The 15,267-nt window shown below is 35.1% G+C and overlaps 1 protein-coding gene across 1 annotated transcript; it reads left to right on the plus strand.

The window, feature by feature from the left end:
* The first annotated feature begins 741 nt into the window (after positions 1 to 741).
* Positions 742 to 9,385, plus strand: elmod1 (ELMO/CED-12 domain containing 1). The gene is made up of 11 exons (XM_084387065.1): positions 742 to 861; positions 1,283 to 1,356; positions 2,663 to 2,808; positions 2,943 to 2,971; positions 3,485 to 3,582; positions 3,672 to 3,801; positions 3,963 to 4,096; positions 5,210 to 5,278; positions 5,978 to 6,028; positions 6,529 to 6,662; positions 7,279 to 9,385. The coding sequence occupies exons 2-11, from the start codon at positions 1,340 to 1,342 to the stop codon at positions 7,452 to 7,454; spliced, it is 984 nt and encodes a 327-aa protein (XP_084243191.1). The 5' UTR covers positions 742 to 861; positions 1,283 to 1,339; the 3' UTR covers positions 7,455 to 9,385.
* Positions 9,386 to 15,267: the final 5,882 nt, after the last annotated feature.

Genomic DNA, 15,267 nt, shown 5'->3' on the forward strand with positions numbered 1-15,267 from the left:
ATTAACATTAATTAGCACTTTGTTGGCTATTTATCTTTACTAATGTTAGTTAATTAAAAAAATAACAGTTCATTGTTGGTTCATGTTAGCTCAGATCCATTAAATAATGAACAGATACATTTAATTAAATGCTTTACAGATTTATTTTTCATTGTTCGTTCATGTTAATGTAAACAACTGGAACCGTATTGTAAAGTTTTACCAAAAAAAGTATAGGTTTGTAGACCAAGTTTTATTGTTGGTCCTGCTGGAGCAGTGGTTCTCAACTTATTATTATTATTATTAATATATATATATATATATATATATATATATATATATATATATATATATATATATATATATATATATATTTTGGTCTGTTGTCTGAATATTTGAAGGCCCCCCTATATGAAAGCAGAAAGCTATATTGTTGGTAAGATATTATTGGTGTTTCTACTGGAATTATGACAAAGCTGCTTATTAATAATCTTATTATTAACAGAAACTGGGAGTATTGATATATTAAATTAATTTTGTGATTCCAGAAGTTTCAAGAAATGTATGTTAGAATAAAATGTTAATTTAAAGTTTACTGAGGAATATCCCATACCCTGGTTCTAGAAGAGCAGGATCATACTATTCAATTCTAAATGATGGAACAACAGTTAAATCTATAATAATTTCAAGTATTCTTCAATTTCAAGAGTTCGAGTGACAGCAAGGTCTGCTGGGTTCTTTCCGGCACAGCAGCGCTGCATTGCGATGCTCTGAAGAGCCCGCCCTCCCTCATTCACATGCTCATCATGGAGGAATAACAGGTACCTGCCTTGCAGAGAGAGGAGGACAGGCATATTCCTATTCCCAGCGACATCTTGAAACGTATGTTCCTGACATTTATTTATCTTTTATCACATACTCAGATCTATTATTTGATACTCAGTTTTCACACGACCATGTGTGGTGTAGAATAGAGAACCGAGCAGAATAACACCTAATGCAAAATTAAAGAGCTATAGGCTCGACGGTAAATGAGTCCATTTGGTGTTATATAACCTGTGATATTTGACTTTATTATAAACGACTCATGTATGATGAAATAACGCATCAGACATTATGTGAAAGTGTATTATGTAGAGCGTATGCTGGTTGTAGGAGCAGTTACCCACGGCAACGTCTTAATCCGCCTAACGCCACACTGACGACCTTAAGACATTATTGCTGTTTGTATCCACGTTTAATGCAATACAACAATTAAATAAAGATACATTGTATTATTTATTTTGAATTGTGTTTCGTGCAGGCGGTCAGACCATCCGCGAATGTGAGTTATACAGTTGTAGCAAAGCAGACAATCACGATGAAGCATTTTCTAAGGTAAGTACGTCTTACTGCTCAATAGTGACAAGCTTATTGTTGCTTTGAAGCTGAAATGTCATTGCTTTCATTTTCCATTTAAAAAAAAACAGATTCACCGATACGTTTCATATAGTATGTATAGTTGTATGGCCCAATTATGTCATGGATGTGGAAACAAAAAGAGAAATTAAATTATTATTCTTATCAGATTATAAGAATACATTTATATTGCATGCATTATTGCTTATGGCCCAATTATGTCATAGATGTGGAAACATATATTTTATATTTATACATATTATATATAATAAAATCATAATTGATCATAAAGATGATCCCCCCCCCCACACACACACCAGTCAAGAGGCCTTTTCATACAAACATTCTTTGTCAGCAATAGCTCTTAAAATGTAAATGACTGATAAATACCTTTTAATTAACCATCCCTTGGGGAGTTGTCCTCTGGCTTTCAGTTTTAAGTGCTTTCTTATCAGCCACTTCTCTTAATTATATTGTTTACAATAAATGATGTTGACAGGTATTAAACCCAGTAGAGGTTGCTCCTAGTGAATGTAGTTTTGTATTTCACCTAGACCTTCAGAGGTAGAGACCAGACAACTGCTTATTACCTTCAAGACACGTCACTATTTCACAATAACACCTTTTTTACAAAACGCAGGTTTGACTTGAATTCATTGCATGCCGATGGGGAGGCGAGTCTATCCTGTGAGCAGTAACTCTCAGCAACCGGACTCAAACAGGTTTATTCCTAGTCTAGTGTGTTTCTCTGTAGTGAAATAGACCGCAATTAGAGTAGAATATAATACAAATGGATGAATTCAACCATGCATTGATTCAAAAACAAATGCATACAGTAGTTAGACATGTCATGAAATCCTTAGGTGAATACATACTGCTTGATACATGCAGGACATGAAGCCTGTTTAAAGAATATTACTTTCACAATTATATTTCACTTTCATCACACACATCTTTGCAGAACTGTGACCCATTTCATCATCATGGCCCACATCTCTCTCTCAAAAAACACAGATATGCTTTTTACAAAGGGAATTAGGCCTAGCTTTTGTGGACAAGAGAAAAATAATGTGCATTTCTCTTTGAATAGCTTGAGGAGTGTTCATGGGAAACACTCATCTGAAGGTTATGCAGTTCAGTTTTATTGTACTCAAATATAATGAGCTTTCACAATACCCCAGTGAGTACGCTTTATTCTGGGACAGAATACGCAAGTGTATTAGGCCTAACAGTTCTGGATTTGTGTCGCTTTATTCAGGCCTCTTTATTTCTTTGAATCTTCTAGGGTGCTGACCCAGTTGCTGGTGTTCCTTTACTGTAAGTGTTTGTGGCGGGGCCTGAAGTTTGTCATCAGGAAGGTGACAGGACGATGCGAGCTTCAACGCATCTGTTACAATAACAAACCTGGTGCTCGAAGGACGCTCAAGATCGGTAAGTACCATCAGTACTAAATAATATTTAGTGGTACATCTACAGTAAAATATACTATATCATTCTGTATTGGTCATCCTGGATGTATGTTGGGACATTTTTTATATTATTTTATGTTTCCTTTCATTTCACAGAATCCTCACTCAAATGTTCCAAACATGAGGTGAGTCGTGAGGTTGTTGGTTTATGAAGTACAAATACTTTATATATTGTATCTATTTTTTTTGTAACATTTAATAATATTATAAAATGGAAGGTATTTGTAATTTTATGTAATATAATAAGCAATGTTATTTTAGTATTATTTAAATAGAATTATTGTATTTATCAATATTTTTTATTTATTTTTATATTTTCAGTTTTCATTTTCAGGGATTTTAATGTGCTTTTGTCATTTTTTTTTATTTATATTTCTGTTTTGCTTTAATTTAAAAAAAAAATTTTTTAGTACTTCAAAATTTCAAATTTTCATTTAAGTTTTCATCTATTATATTTATTTCAGCTTTATTTCAATTAACGTAAATTATTTTTATTACTTAGTTTAGTTAACAATATCAACACTGTTTATAAGCCCGTCTCAAACTACAAGGCTGCACAATTTTTAGCATATTATGCAATTTTTTGTGTATTAGCTAATAACTGAATAATCTTACTTTCTATTACTCTGCCTCCATAGCTTTTGCAGTCTGCCATCAGCATTCACCCAGATTCTGTTGAGAAAACTATCGATGATATAATGTCCCTGAAAAAGATCAACCTCGACACTAACCCACAGTAAGGACTCAGTGATTTGCTGATAGTGTATTCATCTACTAAGTTCTTACTTTTTGAACACACATACTGTATTTATTGTCTTCTTCCAGGCTTGGCATCTCTCTCCAAGCTTGCCTCCTCCAGATTGCGGGTTACCGAAACCTAGTAGTGGAGGTGGAGAAGCTGCGTAGAGAGCCGTACGACTGTGAAAACCCAGCACATGAGGAGATGCTCATGAAGGTATTAGTGGTTGCTAGTCTTTTTTAATGACTGAGAAATATTATAGGCAATTATAATTCAGAATTTAACAGAGCTTCAATAGCTACAAATTTAACATCTATAATGTAATATTAGATGTCTTTAATAGTGACATCTTTCTCAAACATATTTTTTCTCACCAGCTGTGGAAGGAACTCCGTCCTGATTCTCCTCTCTCTGGACGCATCTCCAAGCAATGGTGTGAGATTGGTTTCCAAGGAAACGACCCCAAGACTGATTTCAGGGGCATGGGTCTCTTGGGCTTGCACAACCTACTGTGAGTAGCTTGGCAGAATCTGCTGAGGTGAAATCAGCATAAAACATTAGATCTTTATACTACTTTAAACATAATGTGCTTAAGTGAAATGTAGTTATTTTGATCATACCAGATATTAACCCTGTTCAAAAACATAGTGAGCCTTGCTGTCTACTTACTAAATAGGCAGCTACCTTTTAAAGCAGCATCCTAACCATCATGTAACCTCATAAAAGACCAATTTGGAATGCTCTGCAATAGGCATTCACAACTAAAATAGCAATAGATTTTGCCGTTAGCATTGCTAAGCTAACACCATACTCTAATAAACATTAAATACATAACATACATTGAGTAAAATAAGTTTTTGAATGACACTGAACTAATTTTGACGTTAGCATGTTGCTAAGCTAACAACACAACACTTGAATAAGCATTAAATGCATAACATACATTGAGTAAAATAAGTTTTTGAATGACACTGAACTAATTTTGACGTTAGCATGTTGCTAAGCTAACAACACAACACTCGAATAAGATATACATTGAGTAAAATAAGTTTTTGACTAGTTTTTATCAGTTTGCAATAAATTTTGACGTCAACATGTTGCTAAGCTAACAACACGATATACTCTAATAAACATTAAATACATAACATAAATTGAGTAAAAATAAATTTTTGAATGACACTGAACTAGTTTTATCATATAGCAATAGATTTTGTGATTAGCATGTTGCTAAGCTAACAACACCATACTCTAATAAACATTAAATGCAGAACACACATTGAGTAAAATACGTTTTTGAATGACACTGAACCAATTTTTTTCAGCTAGTAATAGATTTTGATGCTAACAGGTTGCTAAGCTAAAAAGAAATATTCAAAACATATGTTTTTAACTACATTCAACTAGGTTTTCTCACTACTTTGTATTATAGAATTAAATAATTTTACATTATTGCATTTGCTATCTTAGATTTTTTTCACTGATCTTGTTGCAAAGCATTTTCTGAAAACAACAAGGTATCTTAGTGGGTATCAAGTTGCCTAGCTTTTGGAACACTATTTAGGTAGCTCACTAGGTTTTCGAACAGAACAATTCAATGGCTAATTTTCCCTCTTTTAATTCACAGATATTTTGCAGAGCATGATAAAGCCACCGCTCTCCAAGTTCTCCATGACTCCTTGCAGCCCAAACACAGGTCAGATCCCTCAGATAGTCCTCTTGAGTGGTTCCTATGTACACTCTACTGTATATACTTAGTTATGGCACATTGTTATATCCAAAAAAGCACCCTAAATCTGATTGATGGGCTTTAAGACACATTTAAGCTTTAAATGCACACGAGCAAACACACAACATCAGGATCTTGCCACAGGATGTCAGTTAGGGTGTAGTTCCCCAGAAGCCTCTTATCAGTGTATTGCTTTTTACTGTGTGTGCATACCGTGTTTATGTTAACAGGTGATTTTTTCATGCTGTGTAATCAATCAAACCTTCAGCATGCTCCTTCACCATCATGCACATCATGCACCCACACATTCCTTTTTTTCTGTTCCTGCTTCTTTTTTTATTCCCATCACTGTCATACGCAGGAACCTTTCCAAAGAGGAAGCCAGGTACTCCATTTTTTTCTCTCTCAGTAAGAAATTCATTTGATTATTTTGCCTCATACTAATGGCTGTATTTTGTTGTTGTTTTAATCTCGAAACGCCTTACCTCACCTCACTCTAAACACAAGGCATTATGCTTCATTGTAACGTTGGTTAGTAGCTGTGAATGCTTTCTCTTTTCTCCAGTCTCACATGTGTAATTGTCGTTGTTGACTGCATTATATTAGCTGTTTAAAGACTATTAGCACAGGATTGAGTGGACACTAATATTTTGGTTCTTCACACAGCAAGATGAGCAAAGCTGAGTGGGACAAGAAAAAATTTGACAAAGCGATTGGGTGAGTTCAGAATATTGCAGACTATTTCACACAAATTTAAGGTACTAGAACGTAAACTTTGTGCTTTGTGTTTTCACTTGGGTCAGTAAGCAACCAAATGACCTTTGCAACCTCACAGCAACATCCTAAACAACATCCTTTGTTTTCTTTCTCACTACATTCAATTGTAGAATGGTGCTGCCTAACATGAACACCAGTTCTTACATCTGTGAATGTTAAAAATAATTCTGCTGTGTGTGCAGTAGTTATTAGTAGTTGAGTCCCTGAACCCTGCTTGTGTGGCAGCACTGATGCTTCGTTTGAGGATTTCAGGATTCATTAGCTCTGACGTGTAGCATGGAGCCTGTTAAATCACTGTGCAGCTGACATGTGCACACAGAAACATGAAATCACACAGGCAAACACTGGCAGTGTCTTAACATTTTATAATGTCTATTTACACTAAACAAGGATTTCTTTTACATTGTGTTTTGTGCTGACCCAAATCTTTTGTGGTGCAGATACTCCTTTGCCATAGTTGGCATAAACATCACAGACCTGGCATATTCCCTGCTGGTGAGCGGGGCTCTGAAGACTCATCTGTACAATGTGGCACCAGAGATGCCAAGTCTAGTGAACTTCCAACAGACCTTCTGTGAGTGTTATCATAATGTTTCCATTGTTCTCGTTGTGAAAACAACTCTTGAAGTAAAATTAAATATACATTTTAAATTATATACATAATTTATGGCCATTAAATTATCCAATTATTACATTTGATGTAAATTATCCAAGTAAAATTCTTAAAAATAACAAAATAAAATTTTTAACATTTAGCATGATATAAATTATATATCATATATATTATTTATCATTCATTAAATTACATAAAATGAAATCCCTAATAATAATGTAAATTAAAACATGATATATATATATAAGCAGTCACATCAAAATCTGAAAACATAATGACTCTGGGAGTTTTAGTGAGCGATCTGCTTGGTGAAATTAAAGGATCTTGTCTGTGACCAGAGTTTACCGAGCTTGACTGATTATCCAAAAATAAGTTGACTATTAAAAAGAACAGCTGAACATCAGTTCACAAATAAAATTGTTACTGCCTTTAGTTATTATTTTGGAACAAATGTAAAAATGCTTAGTTTGAATAAACAAATACATTGTTACTATAAAAATTCAAAATAAAATTGTATTTGGTTTCTTTTAGTTTTTTTTTTGACAATATGTATATTTATCATTGCTTGTTTTCTTAGGTTATCTGATGCAGGAGTTCCACAGGTTCTGGATCGAGGAGGACCCGTGCGACATCATGGAGTTCAATCGCGTGCGCACCAAGTTCTACAAGCGCGTCCTGAAGCAGCTGAAGAACCCTGACATGGCACTGTGTCCTCACTTCACGGCCTCGGACCTTCACCTGGTCAACCTGTAGCTTCTCATTCATCTCAACTCTTGTGACACTTCACCTTCTCATCCTTAAAGCCCATGTCTCATTACTGCCAACTGCTTAGCCGGTCTTCTTCTCACACATTCTCTCACCAATGTCTCCTTCAGCCCATCTAACCAGAAGCAACTGAAGATCACCAGCACTGCTGAAGACCATGTTGATTGTATGTGCGCATGGCAACAGTGCACCTCCTTAGCTTTCACAATGATTGTGATATTAACAGCTACTGAATGCTGAAGTCTTGATCAGCATCTGAATGTGGGTCGGAGGGAGATCTCTCCCGATTGGACAGGGCTCCCTATCCACCAGTAGGTCGAGCTGTAACAGTGAGCTTCAGGCATGTGAGAGTTTCTACCCACATCCACCGCAGAAGGCTGCACTGATACCAGGCACACTTAGAAACAGGTGGCCCTTGTTTGTATACAGTATCATATACTTTTTCAGCTGTTATATGACGGATATTCTTTCTTTACTTATTGTGAAACTGTTAAAGGAATATTCAAGGATCAGTACAAATTCAGCTCAATTAACAGCACTTATGGTATAATGTTGATTACCACAAAATAATGTTAACTTTTTACTGTTAAATAAGCAAAACACAGGGCAGTGGAACGGAAAAAAGTGCAAGGTTTTAGAACGCTGCGTCAGACACGAGCACAACCGTTAAAGATGTCCGTCTAGCGTGTGTTTGAAAAACAATGGAAAAGTAGCGCAGTGGAATGGAAAAGCGCGTTCTGTGTGAACGGCCTCTTACAATGGAAGTGAATGGATCCAATTTGTAAACAATAAAATACTCAGTATTCAGTTTCAATAGTGTAGCCACAAGATGACAACAATACACGTTAACATGATTTTAGTCTTTTCTGTGTAAAGTTGTTTCCAATTTTATAACATGACAACCCTAAAACAACTGTTAATGCAATGATTTAAATAGCTTGACAACGCAGAAAATACACTTTAACAGAAGAATAGATGTTTTTATAATATTGTTAGCTTACTTTTTTTTAAAGAAAAGAAAACATAGGGAAGAGTCAACATTATTTTTTGTGGTAATCAATAGATGCTATCAATTAACTAACTTGCATTGAACCTGGAATAATCCATTAAATGGAAATGATTTCTGCTTGCTGCATTAACAGATAATCATAAGTTCATAACCTTTATCATCATGTCATATTCTGAATTCTTCTATCAAATAGCCTACTATATGTTGCCAAGAAGCGGAGCTTAAAATCGAATATTTACTTGCCAAATATGGTAGGATAATGTGTGTTTTGTGAATGTTATCATGCAGAGCACATGATTGTTTTACAACTGTATTAGTGTTGATGTAAAAAATGTGGAATGTTCCATTTTTCGGTTCTAGCACCAAAGCAATAAGTGACGTTTTGAACAGTTAGTAGAACAGTCTTGTTTTCTTTTGCACAAGTGGTGCCTCTATTGTGTTACCAAGACACTCATTAGAATTATTCATGTACAATTCTAAAGTTTAGCCCTAAGTGTGAGTATTCCAGGCTTTTTTTTTTGTCCTCTTCTGCATTTCTTTAACTATTTACAGTTGTGTCACATCACAAGTGCATGATTCTCTTTGAAGTTTGTCCATTCACACGATGGACGGTCACAGGGTTTCCATGATGATTTAGTTTTTGCCTGCAAAGTAATTGTGTTATCAGAATGTCACTTGATTTTAATGTCGTTGCGATGAATGTCTATGCTACTGGCAGTATTAAGCAGCTTCTTTTTAATAGCTATTGGTTGAATTGTGTTTCCACTTGATTTTTAATGTGTACAGAGTGTCATATATTTCCCATTGCAGCACTTTTACAGATAAAGCACTTGCTGTACATAAAGCGTTCGAGGTGAAAAACATTGAAACATTATTAAAGCTCTTCATTATGCATGGCTGAATATTTATGTATCTGTTCAGTTTTTGTGTTTTCTTTCACATGCAAATAAATAAATGATTAATATTAAATGAAAACCTTATACTTTAAAAACTTGAACTGAAATAATTTTAGTCTAAATCTAAAATTACTAAAACTGAAATCAAAATAAAGCTATACATAGAAATACAATAAAATAAATAAATAAAAATGGCAAAAGCGCATAACAGAAAAACTAAAATGGAAAATAAAGAAACATTTGTAAAATGAAAACTAAAATATATACAGTATATAATGTTCACAGTATGCGCTTTATCTGTATTCACAGAATAGCCAGATGACCTAGTACATATTTTGCATTAAAATGCAAAATAACCATACTTTATATCCAAAATGACAAAATTATAAAATATAAATGAAGAAATAAAATATAAATATTAAATGAAAAACTAAAACTGAAATAGATTACAAGTTATAGGCCTGTAGAATTATAAAAAGATAATAGTAATAAACATGACAAAATCCCATTACAAAATTACTAAAACGAATAATGAAATATGAAAATAAAAGCTAATTCTAAGTATGTATATGTCTTATAAGGATATTATATTAATAACAAAAAGAACACAGGCAAAGATAAAAAAGACGTGTTATTCTGATTTGAATCGCAAGGGGGCAATAACGTTCAAGATATTGCGAGCATATTCACTGTCGGGACTGTCGTTCATCCTCAGAAAGGCTTTATGTTTGTGTGGAGAAAACAGTCATGGTTGACATGCGGTTATAGCATGAATGATGTTGTGCTTCAAACTAGGAAGTCAAAATAATGAGTAGACCTACCCATTATTACGGTGACGCATTAAAACGACATCTTTTCTTGGCTTTATAAGGACATGTGTAGTCATGTACAAAATATGCCTTTATCCACATAAAACTGATAGCCTATCACCCCTTTATCACACTTCTACGTTCAAAAAGCTTGTAGCAGCCCCCAATCAGGCAAAATTAATCAATGAGGCCCTTTTTTAAAAATATATTTTATATAGGCCTATACGTTTTTTTTATATAATATATATAAGATTTATTTTTGTTAATAGGCTATATCTTCATTACCTAGAGATATAATTAAACAAAAAACACATCTAAAAGAACATAGCCTAAGTTATTTATTTTTTACAACATTGTGTTCTTATTTTGTTTAATTAACGAAATGTCAATCTTCGTCTTTATAACAGAAGATACAATACAATACAAAAATCTTCAAGATACAGCTTACAATCTTCACATGTATAACGGATTGTCACCTTATAAACAGTCCGTTGTGTGGTGGAATAAGCACTGCTATATAGAAATATATGGTTAGTATCTTAATTTAAACTTTATTTTATTATTTTATTAGTTCATTAACTAATTATGCTAACTCAACTAATTTAATGTAAAGAGCTTGGATACTAATTACTAATTAAATAATGTCAAATATTAAATGTAGGCTATTGATTAGAGTTGCCATAGACTAAAGATTTTTTTAGACTAGTAGTCATTCAAGCAATTAGGACTAATCGCACATCTTTATTCAATACTGGGTGCGTATAGCCTAGTGGTCAGTACACTCTGCACTGACATTCATTGCTTTTCAGGTTATTATCGGATTCTGTTCCCCCTATATTTCTGACACACTGAGGTTCTAATATTTATCAAATTTATACTGTTCAAGCTCCATCCACACAGAATAGAATAAGCATATTTTAAGCCGATACATCAACATCTCTCATCATTGGGGTGGGGGAACGGATTTCGAAAGCTGAACTATTTGCCGTCGGATTCTGTTTCTTACACAATGAGGTTCTAATATTTATCACATTGCAGCTAATTGCTAAACCCAATAGCCTAGTGGTCAGTACACTCTGCACTAACAGAAATTGCTTTTCTGTTTATTGCGACCCGAGTAGGAAGCGTCGTGACGTAGAACGAACGTAGAGTTTTGTTTTGCTCTGCTCTCTGGCTGCGCTGTCACGTTCGTTCTACGTCACGACGCTTCCTACGCTACGTCCTACGCCAGCATCCAACTCCGTGAACGCGCGTCGACCGTTTACCGGAAGCCAGTTATTTTCTTTTATAAAGTTTTAAATATGTATATTTTTACGACAAAACCGCACGGATTACCCTCAGAAGGCCTTCGTTTATCCCCCTGGAGCCGGATGGATCACTTTTGTGAAGGATGCATGCACATTTTGGGACTTGAAGGAGGTGGACCCCATAGCTTCACATTATCCACTGAAAGATCTAAGACATTTTCTAAAATAACTGAAAATGTGTTCGTCTGAAAAAAGATTGACATATGCATCTCGAACGGCTTGAGGGTGAGTAAATCATGGGTTAAATATCATTTTTGGCCGAACTATCCCTTTAAGCTCCATCCACACACAGAATAGAATAAGCATATTTTAAGCCGATACATCAACATCTCTCATCAACTATTTGCTGTCGGATTCTGTTCCCCCTATGTTTCTTACACAATGAGGTTCTAATATTTATCACATTGCAGCTAATTACTAAACCCAATTAGCCTGGCTAACGTCAGACCTCGACTCACTGAGACGTGGTCTGGGAACCGCATCATTTTCTCGTATTTTGAGGCGTGGTTTACGAACAGAGCCGTCGACATAGATGTCGCCTTGGCTACTGCAGTTCATTGGAACGAAACCGTAGCCTAGCGACATCTAGTGTATACATCTATACCCGCCCGCGCCGTCAGATCATTTGGACGTGTGCTGTTTTCAAGAGATAACAACGATATAAATACTGTTCGTTTTCTCACACAAACCGCTCGTTTCGTGTCTTAGGCCATCAATGTGTACTTACGATGGGGAATTGTTTAATTTGGACGATGGGGAATTGTTTTAATTTGGACTTTGTGCATGCTCTTTGAGACAGTGACCGTAGACCTGCATGAAATGACTGACAGACAAGAACGGTTTGACCTAAAAATATCCAAATTGAAACTACTGAGGAAAAAAAGACACCTACATCTTGGATGCCCTTGAGGTAAGCTAAAACATACCAAAATTTATTTTCAAAGTGAACTATCCCTTTAACTAATTATGCTAACTCAACTAATTTAATGTAAAGAGCTGGATACTATTACTAATTAAATAATGTCAAATATTAAATGTATGCTATTGATTAGAGTTGCGACTTGGACTAGTCGCACGTTTATATTCAATCCTGGGTGCTTGTAGGCTATAGCCTATATTCCGCGCTCAAGCGCATGCATAACTTGCCGCAAAGCACCGGCAAAAGAAGGCTAATGATAATAAATGTGTCTGAAAAAAATAACGAAGCATTTGAATTGTTTATTAATGAACTAGTCTTTTCTAAATCAGTGTAGGCTGCCTGCAAACATATCTCCATAGTTACATCTCTCTGTAATTTAGCCTAGATGCGCCTTTCATACGGACAGGATTACATAGCCTAATCAGATAGCCTACCGTACATGTATTTGCTTTCGATTGGATTTTTTTTCGTTGGTGGACATTTTTTTATAAGCTTTATATAAAAAAGTAGATAAAGTAGCCTCTGTGAGGTTTGTCTATACACTGTTTTTCAGTTCATTTTTGAGACGCGCTCCAATTTACGGAGATCATGAAAGCGCGCCCTGTTCGTTTTCTTTTATTTAACAAAAGCACAACGTTTTCTTGTTGTTGTGAGTTTACACAAATAAAAGTAGTTGCGACTTATGTATTATTCTTTTCTGTATGACCAGAAATGATGGAGTATTTTAAGTTGTTTCCACTGTTGATTGGAAAATGCGAGTGATGGCACCGGCGCCTCCATGTCATGCAGTGCGCGCTCCACACTCCGCACAAACACTTGGATATGCGCTTAATAAAAGCGAACATTTATCTAGGTTAACGTTAGAGCGAGCGGCCATGCCGGACGGATAAGTCCTCTTCATGTTTAACAAATCAAACTGGAACACTTAAAAAATTCCATCATTTCTGGTGGGCGGCTGAAACACAGATAAATGCCCAATGCTGGTGTTTTTCTTTAAATAAATTCGTTTAAGCTTTAAAATAAATATTGTTTGAGGGCTAATTAATGCCACAATAATGTGTTTACTTTATTGGCTATTTATATTTTTGATTTTTGTTTTGCATTGAATAGCTACCATTTAAAGGATTTGCTGTGCACCGCAATGCCATCCTCCCATAGAAAGACACGTTAAGAGCCACCTTTATTTTCTTTATAATAAAGGGTTTCTATTGGAGGAAAACGCTTAACGTGTAATGCATTGCTTTCATATTCTGGGCTCATCTGCTTTTCTGTAGGATATGTGGTTTATTAATAAGGTGCGTACAGCATTTGATCTTTATCACTGAAGTAGCAGCTAGCTATTAAGCCACATTAAGCTTTTTCTTTATTATAAGGGTTTTCTATGGGAGGAAAACGCTTAGCCTAATGTGCAATTAAACGCAATGTTCGTATTCTGGGCTAATCTGCTATTAATAAGGTGTGTACAGAATTTGATCTTTTAACATGAATGTCCATTGGGGGCTGCTATTTCTTCAGCTTTTTGAACGTAGATGTATGATAAAGACATGATTGGCTATACATTTTATGTGGATAAAGGCATATTTTGTACATGACTAGGCCTAGCCTACTATAAGGCCAAGAAAATATGTCGGGAACGTCACAGCATCTCGTTATTACGAGAAAAATATGTCGTTTTAACGACATAAGATCACGATATTACGAGAAAAGATCTCGTTAAAACGATAAGATCTCGTTATTACGTGAAAATTTGTCGTTTTAACAACATGCATCTCGTTATTACGACATAAGATCTCGTTATTACGAGAAAAATTTTTCGTTTTAACGACATAAGATCTCGTTATTACGAGAAAATATGTTGTTTTAACGACATAATTGAGTGGAAAAAAATAATATGTATGTGGCAGCAATGCGTCACCGTACATGATATAGGCCTACCTAATGTGTAACATTTATTATTTATAAGGCATCCCCGCGAAACTGTAACACCATTTATAAATTCAGCAAAAAAAAAATAAAAAAAAATAAATAAATAAATACAGGTTTGGAACAACTTGAGGGTGACTAAATTATGACAGAATTTTCATTTTTGGGTGAACTATCCCTTTAAACCAACAAGGTTTAAGGCTGGTTTAAGATGTTGTTCAGTAGAAAACTAATTTTGATAGCCTAGCCTATTTAGTTGCATGACCATTGATTATGCAAACCTGCGAAGCAAAAGTGCCTCTTACCTGAGACTACAATGCCTGTGTGAAGACAAAAGGTGTTCAGTCTTCTCATAAACAGGTTATAGGTTAGACACGACTGTTATTTGCCCACTCATAACAGTCAAGGCATAATGCGACATGACAGCCAATCTGACATCAGACACACTCTGTCACATGCAAGTTCCTGTGTCCCCAACACGTGCCTGATAGTGGAGCGGGACAGTGACAGCGTTTAGCATAATGTCTAAACATTTCATGACAGGGGTGTCCAGAGGCATTAAGAGCCCTTTAGCATGATAAATAGAAGCTCAAAGCGAGACCAGGCATTGTCATCAACCAATACAACATTTAACAAAACACAAATCAATCCAGTGAGTCCAGAATTGAAGGATTTTGCATCAGTATGATGCATTTTACTTAATGATGATCATTTTAAGTGATGACTTCACATCAAGCATATGTTTCTTCCCGTGCCATGCTATAGTAGCATGCTACAGTACTAGTAGGCTATTAATTGCATGTTTGTATGCAGTAGAATACGTTAGCATTCCATTTCGTATCAACGACCGTTTGGTTTCATTGGATATAGAACAGAATACTACTTCACTATTTAACGTGTAGCCTACTCGCGGTATACCGCATATAGTTTCTATAAAT

Source organism: Rutilus rutilus, assembly GCF_951802725.1.
Source record: "Rutilus rutilus genome assembly, chromosome: 18".
Taxonomy (NCBI): Eukaryota; Metazoa; Chordata; class Actinopteri; order Cypriniformes; family Leuciscidae; genus Rutilus; species Rutilus rutilus.